We start from the raw sequence: 17,133 nt of genomic DNA on the forward strand, positions 1-17,133 counted from the left end.
GGAGTTCACCCACTCCTCCTGTATGGATTCAGCTCAGGTGTCCAGGTAGATAGCCACCAAGTGTTTGGTGTAGGCTCTCACTTATAGTCCTAGACAGGCATGGGTGATTGGTGTAGGCACAGGCATCTCTCTGCAGCAGGGCAAGTCAGGGGGCTGATGGTCATCCTTGAGTGTCCAGGAGGAGGGCATGTCCCTATTCCCTACAGCATGAAGGTGGGTGGGTTTTGCAGCTGGACTATGAGCACCTAATTCTGTTGGCTGTAAGGACTGGGGGATACCTCTTATTCATGGGCCCTTCTCAGAGGTGGCTAGGTGGCATGGGTGGAGCCACCAGTCCTCAGGCCCCTGATGTGGGTAGGTGAAGACCCTGCTTAATGGGCAGAGCAGTGTCAAATGTCAAGAACCTACCACTTCACAGCTGAAACAGTTGAAGTTAGACTTCAGGTATATAGCCTGTTGTACTGCAGTAATGAGGGCCTTCGCTGTTGAGATGGGCCCACACAAATCTATGCAGGAAAGGCACTCAAAGTCGGTGGATGCCTTATGCCTGTGCCTAGGCAAAGGAGCTTTGCCTATCCTGGGTTCCTGGCTTAGGGGAGCTAGCAGTTTATTTTTTCCTCTGTTTGTTAATTTGTTTACTCTCCAAGGCAGGGAGAATGGTTCTGGGCCTGTGACGGATCCTACTTCCAGACCAGGGGACTTGGCAATTGCTAAAGCCGGTCCAGGACCCAGTGCAGAGCAGATAGCGGGGAGGTAAATGGGAGAGAGGTTTTTCCCTAAGGGGGGTGTTTTTGGTCCGAGCGGTAGGCAGTTACTTATCTTTCGCTGATCCAGGGCTGCTTCTCACTGGCTCTGGGTGGCCGTGTAGAGTCTCTGGCACTGGGTCTCCTCCGGTGCGGGAAACGCACCTTCCGAGCACTGTGGCTTGCTTTCCTCACTGCTCACCCCTGAGGTGACCAGGCCTGAAAGGCTCAGGCTCTTGCCGGGTCAAGTCTGGCAACTCCTCGCTGCTTCCGAACCATCTCTCCCTCCCCTTGCCACTCAGTCCGGTTCCTCAACTCTGTCGTTGATGTTCAGGGCTCCCAGATTGCTGTATATAATCAATTCACTTTTTTTTTGAGTCTTTGTTGTAAGAGGGTCCACTGGAAGCATCTGACTACTCTGCCATCTTGGCCTCGCCTCCTCCAATCTTATATTTTTTGATATTGCCTTAACTTTCTCTCCATATGGAAATTCTATGACTCTTTTGTTTTGAAGTCATCATTTACATATTGATGTCTCTGGTTTCAAAAGGTGGAAAACGCAGAACAGAATTTCATATTCTCATGGACTCTAGACTTTCTGGAGCCATGGAGACAGGATGAACCCCTGAAACTATTGCCCTGAGATAATATTTAAACCTTAAATGAAAAATGTCTTCTGAAGTCATCTTAAATACTGAGCAACACTTTAGCTTAACTAGTAAAAAAGGTCTGCCTTGACCATTATGCTCTTTTAAGAACTATCTATATGCAATCAAATTGGCAGCAGCAAATTGAAAGATTAGATAGGAATCTGAAGGGGCAGTGAGTTTTATGTTAATGTGGGGGAACAACTCAGAAAAAGAAGGTGAGAATGGCTGCACAACTCGAAGAAGGTAATCAATGTCATTGAATTATACATGTAGAAACTGTTGAATTGGTGTATGTTCTGCTGTGTATATTCTCAGCAACAACAGCAAATATAAAATTATAAAAATAAAAAATATATTAAAAAGAGGGCACGTTCTGGGGTTAGTATTTTTGTTCTTTGCTTATTCTGAATAGTGTAAAGTCATGGCATCCGCATAACCTTTCTTTGTGTCTGCTATTCTTAAGAGACGCTGAGTAAAGCAAATCTCAATTTAGTTACAAGTAATTGCTGAAGAAAATGAAGTATATTGATTGGATGAAAATGTTTGAACACCACTATTTATGTGACTTCTGTTTTGCTAGGATACAATGCAACTGTCTTGGCCTATGGGCAGACTGGCTCTGGGAAAACCTACTCAATGGGAGGTGCATACACTGCTGCACAAGAGAATGAACCAACAGTTGGGGTCATTCCTAGGGTAATACAACTGCTTTTCAGAGAAGTTGATAAAAAAAGTGACTTTGAATTTACTCTGAAAGTGTCTTATTTGGAGGTAAGTGTTTTATCTTTATTCTAAATTCAAAATTATCCTTGTGGAAAAAAAAAAAAACTCAAATGAGATTTTTCCCTTTCATGATTTAAATTAGTAAATGCAGTTTTAGTAAATTACATTTTACTAAATGGATAAGAGAAAACTTACCGGCTCTTACCACCAGTTCTTTCCTTATTAGAATGTTGTTGTTGTTGTTAGGTGCTGTCGAGTCAGTTCTGACTCATAGCGAACCTATGTACCACAGAACGATATGCTGCTTGGTCCTGCGCCATGCTCACAGTCATTGTTATGTGTGAGCCCATTGTTGCAGCCACTGTGTCAGTCCATCTCGTTGAGGGTCTTCCTCTTTTTTGCTGACCCTCTGCTTTACCAAGCATGATGTCCTTCTCCAGTGACTGATCCCTTCTGACAACATGTCCAAAGTATGTAAGACATAGTCTTGCCATCCTTGCTTCTAAGGATAGTTTTTTTAATCTGATAGTGAGGTTGGCATTGCCATATAAAAAGATGATTGGAATTCTTTACTTCCAATTTGGCCTCAATTACTGATTCCCTGTAGAGTCTTCAGAAAAGTATTTGATTTCTCTTTTCTGTTTTGAGGCTTAAGTAATAATGCTGCTGCTTCATTGAGAATATTATAAAAATTGGGTGAAGTATTGAGCCGTGTAAGGGGTGATATGATATGTTTATTCAACAGATATTTATTGAGCACCTACTGTGACTCTGGCTGCAACAGTCGGCTCAAACTTAGCAACAATTGTGAGGATGGTGCAGGACCAGGCAGTGTTTTGTTCTGTTGTACATAGTGTCACTATGACTCAGAACCAACTTCCTGGAACCTAACAACAACTGTGTGGCAAACCCTGTTTTAGGCATTTAGATATATCTGGTACTTGGGATATATCAGTGAACAAAACAGATAAAAATTCCTGCCCTTCTGGGAGCTTACATTCTAGTGTATATCAATATACAGATTGGCTATATCTGATCTCTGGGCATCAAAAACACATGTTTAGGGAACTTATGGCTTCAGGGAAACTGGCTGGTTAGTTTCCATAGCAGTGATAAGAAAAAATCTTTAAGGGGCAATTGACTGATGGAATTTAAGCTTGCAATTGAATACTTCATCCTGAAGTTAAATCTTAATATATTAAAGAGGTAGAGGGTATAGAGTTGGAAGAACCCAACCCATTGCCGTTGAATCGATTCCGACTCATAGTGACCCTATAGAACTGAGTAGAACTGACCCATAGGGTTTCCAAGGAGCGGCTGGTGGATTCGAACTGCTGACCTTTTGGTTAGCAGCCAAACACTTAACCACTGCGCCACCAGGGCTCCAGAGTTGGAAGAGGGGGAGTTAAACATTAAATGAATAAGGATCAGCACAAAGCTGGTTTCTATGAGGTGGAGGTTAAAGATGTCCAAAATGTCCAACTTTTCCAAACTGCTGTACTACTCCATTATCTCTAACATCAATTATTCCCCCTCCCCTCAGTACTCTCCCTCCCATCTTTGGACTTGGTAATTTGATGCAGTGTCTCACAGAACTCACGAACTTACAGTTAAGTGGTTTATTAGGGAAGTAATGGGGTACAACTCAGGATCGGGATCAACCTGGAAGTAACAAGAACAACTCAGGACGCAGTTCCTCAATCAGGACAGCTTCTCACCCTCTGCCGCAGGGCCCTGCTGGGGGCCTTCTGCTGCCGAACCCTGCTTCCAGTACCCGCAGCTGCATCGCTGGTCCAGGGATCGCAGCATCCAGCAGGAAAAAAGCAATTTTAGGTGATAAGGGGGAAGAACTGTACAGGGGCACAAGCATCCTCCCTCACCCCCTCTTCCCCAGATCCCTCAGAGAAGCGTAGGAATCTGTCTAGTGGTGATCTCCCTTTACCTCCCTCATATTGAGTGTGAGCACACACTCATGAAGGTGTGTGATCCAGCCCTTCATGCCTTTATCTCCCCCCATTTTAGGTAATAAATGTTTCAGTTGCCCATACCAATTCTCTATGAAAACATTATTCTGACTGTAGTATGCAACGTGGTATTACATTTAATATGATGTTTCTTGGCCCATTGCCACACCCTATGGGCTATAAAGTGTGTTCTTGGTCTGATGAAATATAACTCCGTGGCCCAAATTGGTACAGTATCTTGTTGCAATCCTTTAATGGTGTTTTGGCATTTGTATCTTTCACAGGATATGCAAAGCCCAGTCCAGAGTATCTATTCCTGTGAGGACCCATTTGTAGTCACCTGGTGCCACTGGCATCACTGGCCCAGCTGTGTGCAACACCTTTGCTCCGGGGAACCTGCCCCATAACCATCTGCAACCTCTGTCTTTCTTGTTGGCAGACAGAGCAGTCCTTACTGGCATTTGGTGCCTCAGAGGGTGCAAGAGGGATGTGTCAAGATTCTGCCCATCTCTGCATTGCGGCAGCACCCCCATGTCTGCTCATTTTATGAACCCAGTTGGCTACCTCAAGTGAGCGTACCAACAGGTCCACTTGCTGATTCCTATTGCCTTCCCATCCAGGAAGGGTTTTTCTTCTGATGGGCATTGACATGTCCTACTCTAATGCGCCCTCTAAATTCCCAGAGTGCCCCAGACAGGTGTCCCCTGAATACTCCAATTTTCCATCACCCATTTGCCTGACCATATAGCCAGGCTGTTGTTAACTGCCTATGAATTGGTAAAAATCCAAACATGTGGACTCTCACCATTGCCCATTTCTTCCATTATGGCTAGGAAGACAGTATGCAGTTCACCCCATTGAGCTGGTCTGTTTTTACCTCCTTCAATCAGGGTCTTTTCATCTGCTGGGCTTAATGCAGCAGCTTTCCACATCCAATATTGTCCGTGTACCCTGGAACTGCCATCCGTGAACCAAACAGTCTTCTGCGGTCAGCAGAGAGTTGTTCATAGGGTACTGTCCATATAGCAGTGGACTCTGGCAGCTTCTCAGGTGGTTCTAGGGTACGACCTATGGGAAAAGAGGCTACCTGCTCATGGATACAATGGGTGCTTCCTGTATTCCCCAAGTAGCTTATTCTTGTATGAACCATTTCCATTATATTATGGAACTATTTTGGGCACTGCCTTCCTTATTAGAGTGTTTCTCTGACATCACCCAAGACATTATGGCTATTTCAGGTCTCATGATGATTTTATGTCCCTCTGTCATTAAGGCAGTCTTAATGCCCAGTAGCAGGCGAGTAATTGCTTTTCACGTGGTGTGCATCGTGCTGCAGCATCTGGAAACTTTCTAGTCCAGAATCCCAACGGTAGCTGCAGGGCGGTGTTCTCGGGTTTTTGCCAGAAGCTCCAGTCTGCATAAGCATGTGTGGCAGACACCTCAAAAATGATGCCCGAATGTGGATCATAAGGGCTTAAAGGCAGGGAGAGTGAGACTGCTTTCTGCAATTCAGACATAGCCTACTCTTGGTCTGGCCCCTACTTGAATGCAGTTTTCTTCTGAGTGGTTTTATGGATGGGAGCCAGCAATATTCCCAGGTGTGGAATACGTGTTCTCCAAAATCTGAATAGACCAACCAAATGTTGGGCCTCTGGCTTAGTCTCAGGGGTAGGTAGCAACAACAACATATTCTTTGTTGCCTGCGGAATGTCACGGGTGGCTCCTTGCCAAGTTATTCCCAAGAATTTTACCATTTGGGCAGGGCCCTGGATTTTTGCTGGATTTATTAACCAGCCTCAATTGGTCATGTGGGCCACCACTGTATTCAAATCAGCCCTAACCTATTCTTTGGTGTTCGATATTAACATAATATCATCAATGTAGTGTATCATTACACTTGAGATCTGTACCTAGCCCAAGTCTCTTCTAACCAAACTATGACAGTAAGCTGGTGAATTAAAGTAACCTTTAAGCCTAGCAAAACTCACCAATCCCTTTGTTAGGGTTCGATATACCTTATTTGCAAGGTCCTACCCCCACAAGGGTGCCATGTACCTTATTTACATTATTAGCAAGCTATCCAATCCTCTCGGTGGGCCACAAGTGCCTCATTTTCATAGTCCCACCCAGTCATTTGGTGGAAGTTACAAAGACTATGACTAGAAGGGCTGTATTAAGTAATTCACTGCACCGCAAACATCATCAAGATTAGCCTTTCATATTTTACCACAATTAAAAGAAAAGATTAGCCTCCTTGAGTCTCTTGACTCGTTGTGGCCAAGGTTATTGAATGTAAAAATAACTCAGGAATCTGGTATGTTAAATAATGGCAACAGAAATAGTAGCCAACAAATATCCTGTTTACTATGTGCTAAACACTGTTCTAAGCACTTAAAAGTTCTGGATGCTGTTGAAATCTCGGTTGCCACTTTTCCCTTTTGACTTCTTCCTTTTGCTTCCCACCTCCACCCCTCATTAAGGACCCATTATTCATTTTTTAACAAAATCAGTGAAAGTGACGCTGTCATGACGCCATCAAATAGCTGAATTTGGGTACCCACGTAACTTTTCTTTGTGTCTGCTGTTCCTAAGAGACTTTGTCTTAAGAGAGCAGTCTCAATTTTGCTACAAATAACATGGATTCATTCTTGTAGAATATCAAATGATTACATGTAAGATTAAAGTCACTTTCATAATTATAAAAATAATACATGTTCATTATAAAAAATAATTAGAAAATACAGAAAGTCACAAAGAATAATTAAAAAAAACATAACCTATGATCCCACCACCCAGTGATTACCACTGTTAATATCTTGTTTTTACCTCTTTATTTTCAACAATACCAGATCTACAATGAAGAAATCTTGGATCTTCTATGCCCATCTCGTGAAAAAGCCTCTCAAATAAATATACGGGAAGACCCTAAAGAAGGCATAAAGGTGTGTTTGTCTCTCATTTGATGTTATTAAAAAATGTTGGAGAGTACTAAAGTTCACATCCCTTTTATTTGCCACCATGTTTTTAAACAACTACTAACATCTTAGTCTCGCAATTTTGTGCGGACCTAATTCCCTTTATTACTATAGAATTCTAGGTGGGAGCTTCTTGTGGGGAAGGAAGGAAGTATTTATATTCAGTTTTATCAACATCCTGTTACCTTCTGAATGAATGCTAATATCAATGAAGTATTTATTAATTATCTATAGAGTTCTAAGGCTCAGCTGTCCAATATAGTGACCGTTAGCTACAAGTGGTGTTTTAAATTTAAATTAATTAAACTTAAATAAAATTTGAAATTCAGTTCCTCAGTTGCAGTAGGCGCATATCAAGTACTCAATAGCCACATGTGGCTACTGGCTACCATATTGGATGGTGGAAATATAAAACATATCCATGATCACTGAAAATTATATTGGATAGCACTGTAATAAACATTGTGCTAAATATAGGATGATATTTAAAAAGTGAAAAGTTAAGTAATATAAAAATTTTAAATTCATAAGTGCCTTAAGAGGAAATACATCACTTATTTGAGAGGCTTCTGTCACATGGTATAGATGTAGGATGAGGAGCTGGAGCTGAACAGAAATTTTGAGGCAAGCTTGGGAGTTTCATATATGGGAAAGGGGCAAATCTAGAAGCCAGTGTTGAAAACGGCAGAACCTAGGTCTAGTACCAGCTTGAGTATTCAGGAATGGGAGAGTCATAGCCTGGAAGTAGGTAAGAATATGAATACAAATTTAGGAAAACTTGATAAAATAATATCCTACTTATCTTCCTCTCCTTCCCCTGTTCTCCTGCCCAAAGGAAGAAAAAAAGTTGAAGGGTTGGTGTATAGCTAAAGGACAGGCACATGTGCTTCTGAGTTTGTTGTTTCTCTCTGGGTCATTATATTGTTAGCTGGGCGCTAAAGCAAGTTTAAAGGATCAGACCTATTTTGAAGGCCTGATAAGCTTGGAATACAGGAAGATGGTTTGGATAGTGGAATCAGAAACCCAGATAATCAACCTGGACAAAATGCATGTTGTCACCAGGAAGAATATTAGTACTGAGCCAGCTCTTGACCCTGTTCTAAGATTTTTCTATACCCCATGCTAAGGCAGGGGTTAATTCCTAAGCATTAGCAAGTACAAAAAAGTGTGAGTTTCTGACTCAAATTGGAATGGGTAAGGACAGTTTGTAAACACTGTGTGGATGGGATGGATGGGATTTAAGCAAGTAGAGAAAGCAAGTAAGTTTATTCTAGAATAACTTAAGCAGAAAATATATTCCTGGGGATAATAAGACTAGACCAGTCTGACTGGATTAGAGGATTTGATGGGAATTAATAGGAGATATGTTAGGACCCTACCACTCATCTGTCAGTTTGTCATACTGTGGTGGCTTGCATGTTGCTGTGATGCTGAAAGCTATGCCACCAGTATTTCAGATACCAGCAGGGTCACTGTCATGGATTGAATTGTGTCCCCCCAAAATATATCAACTTGGCTAGGCCATGATTCCCAGTATTGTGTGATTGTCCACCATTTTGTGATCTGATGTAATTTTCCTATGTGTTATAATTCCTCCCTCTATGTTGTTAATGAGGCAGGACTCAATTTACAAGGTTAGGTTTTGTCTTAAGTCAATCTTTTTTTTGAGATATAAAAGAGAGAAGCAAGCAGAGAGACAGGTGGATCTCATACCATCAAGAAACGAGAGCCAGGAGTATATCGCATCCTTTGGACCTTGGGTCCCTGCACTGAGAAGCTCCTAGACCGGGGAAGATTGATGACGAGGACGTTCCCCCAGAGCTGACAGAGACAGAAGGCCTTCCCCTGGAGCTGGCACTCTGAGTTTGGACTTCTAGCCTCCTAGACTGTGAGAGAATAAATCTCTGTTTGTTAAAGCCATCCACATGTGATATTTCTGTTATAGCACCACTAGATAACTTAGACAGTCATCCATGATGGACAAATTTCAGCAGAGCTTCCAGACTAAGACAGACTAGGAAAAAGGACCTGGTGATCTACTTCTAAAAAAACTGGCCAGTGAAAACCTTGTGAATAGCAGCAGAACATTGTCTGATATAGTGCTGGAAGATAAGCACCTCAACTTGAAAGGCACTCAGAATACGACTGGGAAAGAAATGCCTCCTCAGAGTATATTCAACCTTAATGACGTAGATGGAGTAAAGCTGCACTGAAGGCATTGGCAAAAAACAAGGCTCCAGGAATTGACGGAATACCAATTGAGATGTTTCAACAAACAAATGAAATGCTGGAAGTGCACACTTATCTACTCCAAGAAATTTGGAAGACAGCTACCTGGCCAACTGAGCAGAAGAGATCCATATTTGTGCCCATTCCAAAGAAAGGTTATCCAACAGAATGCAGAAATCATCGAACAACATCGTTAATAACACACACACAAGTAAAATTTTGCTGATGATCATTCAAAAACAGTTGCAGCAGTACATCGACAAGAAATTGCCAGAAATTCAAGCCAGATTCAGAAGAAGATGTGGAATGAGAGCTATCATTGCTGATGTCAGCTGGATCTTGGCTGAAAGCAGAGAATACCAGAAAGATGTTTACCTGTGTTTTATTGACTATGCAAAGGCATTCGACTGTGGGATCATAACAAATTATGGATAACATTGCAAAGAATGGGAATTCCAGAACACTTAATTGTGCTCATGCAGAACCTGTATGTAGACCACGAGGCAGTCATTCTGACAGAACAATTGGATACTATGTGGTGTAAAATCAGGAAAGGTGTGCGTCAGGGTTTCACCATACTTATTCAGTGTATGCTGAGCAAATAATCTGAGAAGCTGGACTATATGAAGAAGAACGGGGCATCAAGATTGGAGGAAGACTCAAATAAACCTGCGATATGGAGATGACACAACCTTGCTTGCTGTAAGTGAAGAGGACTTGAAGCATTTGCTGATGAAGATCAAAGACTACAGCCTTCAGTGTGGATTACACCTCAGCATAAAGAAAACAAAAATCCTCACAACTGGACCAATAAACAACATCATGATAAATGGAGAAAAGATTGAAGTCGTCAAGGATTTAATTTTACTTGGATTTGGATCCACAATCAACGCCCATGGAAGCAGCAGTAAAGAAATCAAACGATGTATCGCATTGGGAAATCTGCTGCAAAAGACCTCTTTAAAGTGTTAAAAAGCAAAGATGTCACTCTCAGGACTAAGGTGCACCTGACCCAAGCTATGGTGTTTTCAATCGCCTCATATGCATGTGAAAGCTGGATGATGAATAAGGAAGACCGAAGAAGATTCAATGCCTTTGAATTATGGTGTTGGTGAAGAATATTGAATATGCCATGGACTGCCAGAAAAACAAACAAATCTGTCTTAGAAGAAGTACAGCCAGAGTGCTCCTCAGACATGAGGATGGAGAGACTTCATCTCACGTACTTTGGACACGTTATCAGGAAGGAACAGTCTCTGGAGAAGGACATCATGCTTTGTAAAGCAGAGGGTCAGCAAAAAAGGAAAAGACTCTCAGTGAGATGGACTGACAGAGTGGTTGTAACAATGGGCTCAAACGTAGCAATGATTGTGAGGATGGCATACGACTGGACAGTGTTTTGTTTCGTTGTGCATAGGGTCTCTATGAGTCAGAACCAACTCGAGGGCACCTAAAAACAGCAACAACATGTTAGGACCAGATTATTAAGCCAGGCTAAAGAGTTTAGCTTCTATCCCTGTGAACAATATATAAGCTATTTAATAGTTCTGAATGAAGGATAGTCATGGCTACCTTTATCAAGTTTTTATTTTAATATATATGTGCTACTTCTCCAACTAAGTTAGCTCCTGGAGGTTGGAAGAGTATCTTAACATCTCTTTGTATCCTCATTACATAGCACTAGGCTTAGTTGTTTGGTGATATTTTAGGAAGCAGAATTTTAGGAAGATTAAACAGAAATGGATTCAAAAGGAGAAAGAGTAGGTTGAAGAAGACCAATTGGGGAAACTGTTTCCTTGTTTTTTCATGCATTAAGTAGTATGGATCTGAACTAGGCAAGTAGATGTGGACAGGAAAACGAAGCAACGCATTTAAAGAAGAGTGACTAGAAGTTGGTGATAGATGGGATCTGGAGGAATGGGAGAAGTTGAAGGAGAATCTGAAGTTTTGAGAATATGAGAATAGAGATATTATTAATAGAAATGGAAATGTGTTAGTGAGAATTAGTGTTGGTGGAAGGAAGATGATTTTGATTTATAATTTACTGATTTCAAAGTATAAGTAGCATGTGGTTAGAAATAAAGGACTAGAAATTAGGGCCACTGATGTAGGTTTGGGACTTATGGATCAATAAAATCATAGCATATTGGGGCTAGAAGGGACTTTGTAATCATCTAGCCCAATCCCTTGAGGCTCCAAGAGATTTTGACTTGTACAAGCTTTCCCAGGTAGGTACAGTACAAAGCCTAGGACCCTGTGCTCCTGGCTTCCCAATCCAGTAGAAATTGCCATGCTATTTCCCCTAGTGAAAACGAGATATAAAATGGATCAGTGGTACAGGGAGGAGGAAGAGATTCTATGGATGAGAAAGTAGCAAAGAGAAATACCATAGCTGTTTGTATTGCACTTGGTATCCTGAGGCCAAAGTTTGCCTTCACTCGGGGCTCCCTGGAAGCCCCTATCCATTGCTATCCTAAAATATAGAGATCTTTTCCAGCTCCAGTATTGGCTGCCCGCCCTTCTTTCTGAAGTCCTTAGGGAAGATTGGAGACTTTGATTTCCAGTGATCTACATAGAGTTACTAGTTAAAACAGTCCTCATTCCATATCTGTTCTATTTCTTGAGATTCTAGTGGAACACCAAGGCATTATTTGTTTTAAATCACCAACCCCTCTATTTCTAATCAAGTATTTGAAGCATGAATCATACGGGAATTTTCTTTCTCTGAATTAGATTGTGGGACTCACTGAGAAGATGGTTTTAGTTGCACAGGATACTGTTTCCTGTTTGGAGCAGGGCAACAACTGTAGGACTGTGGCGTCCACAGCTATGAATTCCCAGTCGTCTCGATCTCATGCCATCTTTACAATTTCCATAGAGCAAAGAAAGAAAAGTGACAAGTAAGTTACAATTTAAAGAGTCAAGATTTTTAATGTTAGTTCTGCTAAAGATGAATGTTAGGCTGCTTCTCTTCAACTTATTTGACAAATCATTAACAATTATTGCTGTGAGCACTAGTGATCAATGGAACCATATTGACTGACTTGAAAGAAAACAAGAGCCAGCAAGTCAGCTTTGATATTTAGCTACTCTCAAGCTTGTTTACTAGTCTCACTTGTGTCGTCTGTCGTTATCACAGGAATAGCAGCTTTCGCTCCAAGCTGCATCTTGTAGACCTTGCTGGATCAGAAAGGCAGAAGAAAACCAAGGCTGAAGGAGATCGTCTAAAAGAGGGTGAGAGAGTAATTAAGGCCACAGTTTTAGATAAAACCCTCTAATACTCTTACTAATGTCTTGACTGGAATATTTCAGATCACATTCCAACAGTAGCTACAATTCCAGTTTGAGGCTGATTTCAGAAAAGTGAAAAATTGTTTCTTTCCCTTGCACTCATTCTCTAATTCAGGTATGAAATTTGGATCTGGCCCTTGGTTTGATTTCGTCTGGTCCAGGCAAGTTTTAGTTTTTGTTTTGTTTTGTTTTACCCCCATCTACTTATAATTAAAATCAGTATCTTTATTCTGTCATCTCAAGTATTCACTATCCCTCCCAGATGTTGTCACTTATAAACCTTATCAGCATGATTTCCATATATCTTCTTTCAAGTTGTTGGATGTAAACGATGAAGCTCCTAAGGCTAGAACCCTGTGGTGTATGCTATTAGAAACCTTTATCTAGCATGATAGTGATCTGGTAATCTGCATGCTTTGGGAATGGTCCTTTAAGCAATTATTAACAATATCTAACAATAATTAACATCCAGCTCATATTTCTCAATTTTGTTCTTAAGGATTTCATAAAAGGTTTTGTCAAATGCCTTGCTACAGTCCAGGTATACTATGTTTGCCATATTTCTCAGAGCTATCAGCTTAGTAACAGTCCAAAAGAGAAATGAGGATTAGTCTAAATTGAGTTTTTCTTAGTGAATTCAAGCTGGCTTCTAGTGCTCATTCTTCCGTTTCTGGTTCTTGCAAACCATGCCTATAATAATCCATTCTAGACTTATATCAAACTCACTGTCTGTCATTTATGGAATTAACTCTTATCCCTGTTTTGAAAATTGAAATTACATCTCCCAGTCTTCTGAAACATCTTCCTTCATGATTCTTCAAAAATCATTAACATAGCTTCAGCAGTCTCATTTGAAATTTGGACTCTTATTAAAGTAGTTGAGTACTCACTTACTACCTCTTTACTCATATTGGGCTTCAGTTCCCTCTGGGGAACTGAGAAGGCAGAAGCAAAGATAGTAACTGAGGAATTTTATGTCTTTGTCATTATTTATACTCCTGGCACAGGGCAGAAACCTATTTCTTCCTCATTCAGCTTTTTTCTCTCCTAAATTTTATTTATTTTGTTGTTGGTGAGAATATGCACAGCAAAACATAACACCAATTCAACAGTTTCTACATGTACAATTTAGTGACATTGATTACATTCTTTGAGTTGTGCAACCATTCTCACCCTCCTTTTCCAAGTTGTTCCTCCTTCATTAACATAAACTCACTGCCCCTAAGGTTCCTATCTAATCTTTCGAGTTGCTGTTGTCAGTTTGATCCTGTATAGCTAGATCTTAAAAGAGCATAATGTTCAAGACAAACCTTTTTTACTAGATAAGCTAAACTATTGTTTGTTTTTAAGAAGACTTCAGGGGATATTTTTGTTTTAAGGTTTAAAGATTATCTCAGGGCAGTAGTTTCAGGGGTTCATCTCCCTTCATGGCTCCAGAAAGTGTGGAGTCCATGAGTCTTATTCAGCTTTTTATTGTGAATGTATTTAAAAGTGCCCTTTCTGTTGTCCTATGTTGGCACTCTGAGATTTAGCCTTCTTAATACTCTTTTTAGAGATTCTTGTATCTTATCTTTTTTTTTAGATATATAGTTCTGAGTTTTGAGTTTTTTAAATAGCTTTATTGAGATATAATTCATATACCATAAAATTCATCCATTTGGAGTGTACAGTTCATTGGCTTTTAGTATATTCACAGAGTTCTGCAACCATCACCACAATCAATTTTAGAGCATTTCATCACCTCAAAAAGAAACCTCATAGCAATTAGCAGTCATTCCCCATTCCCACCTCCTTCCCTAGCCCTAGGCAACCACTAACCTACTTTTCATATAAATGGAATCACACAGTCATATGTGACTGAGTTCTTTTACTTAGCATAAGGTTTTCAAGGTTCATACATGTTGTAACGTATCCATTGTATAGATATAACACATTTGTTTTTCCATTCATCAGTTGTGTCCACTTTTTGGCTATTATGAGTACTGCTGTATGAATATCCACGTGTAAGTTTATGTGTGGACAAATCATTTAATTTCTCTTGGCTATATACCTAACAGTGGAATTGCTGGGTCATATCGTTTAACTCTATGTTTAACTTTTTAAAAAACATTAAAATATAATTCACATACCATAAAATTCACTTTTTTTAAAGTGTACAATTTGGTACTTTTTCCTCATCTGTTGAAATGACCATGCTATTTTTGTTTTACTGATATGATGTATTACAGTAATTGACTTTTTAATGTTAAATTAACCTTGCATTCCTGGGATAAACCTCATTTGTTATTGCTATTTGTTTAGTGACTTTTCCAGACTAATTTTGTGAAGTCTGTATTCCCTGTAGTGTGCAGTCACACCGGTCTCTGCTGAATTAGCTTAGTTGTTAGCTAATAGTTGATCTCAGATTTCCTTAAATGCCTTGAACCTGTAAGTCTTCCACCATTTGGCTAGGGTTCTGTGTATGTGTTGGGGCGTGCCTTCAATGCTCAGGCACTTTATAAATCTGTTTTAGCCTTCAATTACTACTTGAACAGGGCCTCAGAGTCAGCCAGAGGTACAAGAATGAGGGTTGATCAGGTTTTTCCTGGTCTTCCCTGGGCATGTGCATAGCCCTGCAAATGCACACTACTTTCTAGATCTCCAGGAATATACCAGAGCTTTTTAAAGTCTCCTGTGGGCATCCCTGGGTGATGCAAGCGGTTAACGAGCTCAGCTGCTAACTAAAAGGTTGGAAATTCAAATCTATCCAGAGACACCTCAGAAGAAAGTCCTGGTGATCTTTTAAAAACTCAGCCAGTGAAAATCCTACCATAGCACAGTTCTACCCTAACACGCATGGGATCGCCATGAGTTGGAGTTGACTCAATGGCAACTGGTTTTGTTCTGTTCTGTTTTTGGTGGACATCTCATTCCCTAGATCTTCCTTTTAAGTTTTTGGTCAGGCTCTTGTTTAACTGTGGTTATTCAGTTTACTGTGTATCTTCGCCAGGTATTTTTATAGGCATATGTGTGTATGAACATATAGTAGTATAATTTTGTTGTATGTCTTTTAAAATTTTGACACTACTAAATTAATTTTATTTCCTTTTAATTACACAAGTTATACATGAATACATTTCTAGTATAAAAATATAAACAATACAGATGAAGATAAATTCCTCCTTGATTTACAGCCCAATCCTAATCCAGAGGTAACCACTTTCACCTGCTTGGTGGGTAGCATTCAACGCCTTTCCTCTACATATATGTTTTTATTGGTGGTTTTTTGTATTGTTTTTAAAGATAAATTCTATCTTACTGCACATATTGTTTTTCAACTTGCTTTTATCTCTTAATATATCTTTAAAATCTTGTATCAATATATATAAATCTACCCCATTTTAAAAATTGCTATATAGAATTCCATGGTGTCCTGGTGGTGCAGTGGTTAAGACCTACGGCTGCTAACCAAACGGTCCGCGGTTTGAATCCATCAGCCACTCTTTGGAAACCCTATGGGGCAGTTCTTCTCTGTTCTACAGGGTCGCTATGAGTCGGAACCTACTCAACAGCACCTAACAACAACAACATATAGAATTCCATAGTATACAGAATATACCTTGTTTGTTTAATTATTTGCATTTGGATTGACATTTAGGTTGTCCAGTTTATGTCTGTTACAAAAATGATACTTCATTGTATAACCTTGTACATGATATACATATGAGAGTGTTCTCTAGGTTAGATACCTGGAAGAGGAATTGCTAGTTTGAAGGGTATGCACATTTGAGATTTCAAATACTGCTAAAATTATCCTGTAAAATATCCATCCCACTATACACTTCACCCACAATATATGAGAATATATGTTTGACAATATTGGATATTATTGACTTTTTTTATTTTCACCCATTTTATGGGTGAATATTGCATATTATTTTTAAAGACTTGTATTTCCCTGATTATTGTGAGACTGAGCACCTTTTCACGTTATTGGCCACTTCTCTTTCCATTTCTGTGAATTGCCTGTTCATGTACTTTGCTTATTTTTTTTATTTCAGGTTGTCTTTGTCTTGTTGATTTGTAGGAGTTTTTATATTCTAGATATTAATCCTTTGTTACTATATTACATGTATTTTCTCATTTTTTTTCTTTCAGATTGTCTTTTTCTTGTTGATTTGTAGGAGTTTATATATTCTGGATATTAATCCTTTGTTACTATATTACATATATTTTCTCAGTCTCATTTTTTACTTTGTTGATTTTTTCATTCATATTTTGTGTGTGCTTCTTCCTATATGTTTTTTCCTTGAGGTAAAATTTACATACAATAGAATGCATATATTTTAAATGCTCAGTTTGGTAAGTTTTTATAATTGTATACACTCATGTAACCACCACCCAAAACACAATATAAAACATTTCCATCTCTGCCAGAAAGTCCTCTTGTGCCCCTTTCCAGTCATTTTACCTTCATCTATTCTACCTCAAGTAACTACTTTCTGACTTCTATTACCATAGATAGGTTATTTTTGCATGTTCTTAGGCTTCCTATAAATGGAAAATATAGTTTTGGTTT

General features: G+C 39.7%; 1 protein-coding gene across 2 annotated transcripts in view; it reads left to right on the forward strand.

Annotated features, from left to right (window-relative positions):
- LOC111821201 (chromosome-associated kinesin KIF4A-like) overlaps positions 1 to 12,890 on the forward strand; it is a 28,144-nt gene extending 15,254 nt beyond the window's left edge. For both annotated transcript variants that reach the window (XM_023734664.1, XM_023734665.1), the window contains 4 exons: positions 1,974 to 2,164; positions 6,930 to 7,022; positions 12,018 to 12,184; positions 12,424 to 12,890. In XM_023734664.1, the coding sequence (XP_023590432.1) occupies positions 1,974 to 2,164; positions 6,930 to 7,022; positions 12,018 to 12,184; positions 12,424 to 12,562 (590 nt within the window). In that variant the 3' untranslated portion in view covers positions 12,563 to 12,890. The remainder of the gene's footprint in view (positions 1 to 1,973; positions 2,165 to 6,929; positions 7,023 to 12,017; positions 12,185 to 12,423) is intronic.
- The last annotated feature ends 4,243 nt before the right edge of the window (positions 12,891 to 17,133 follow it).

This window comes from Trichechus manatus, unplaced genomic scaffold, assembly GCF_000243295.1.
Source record: "Trichechus manatus latirostris isolate Lorelei unplaced genomic scaffold, TriManLat1.0 scaffold00070, whole genome shotgun sequence".
Classification (NCBI taxonomy): domain Eukaryota; kingdom Metazoa; phylum Chordata; class Mammalia; order Sirenia; family Trichechidae; genus Trichechus; species Trichechus manatus.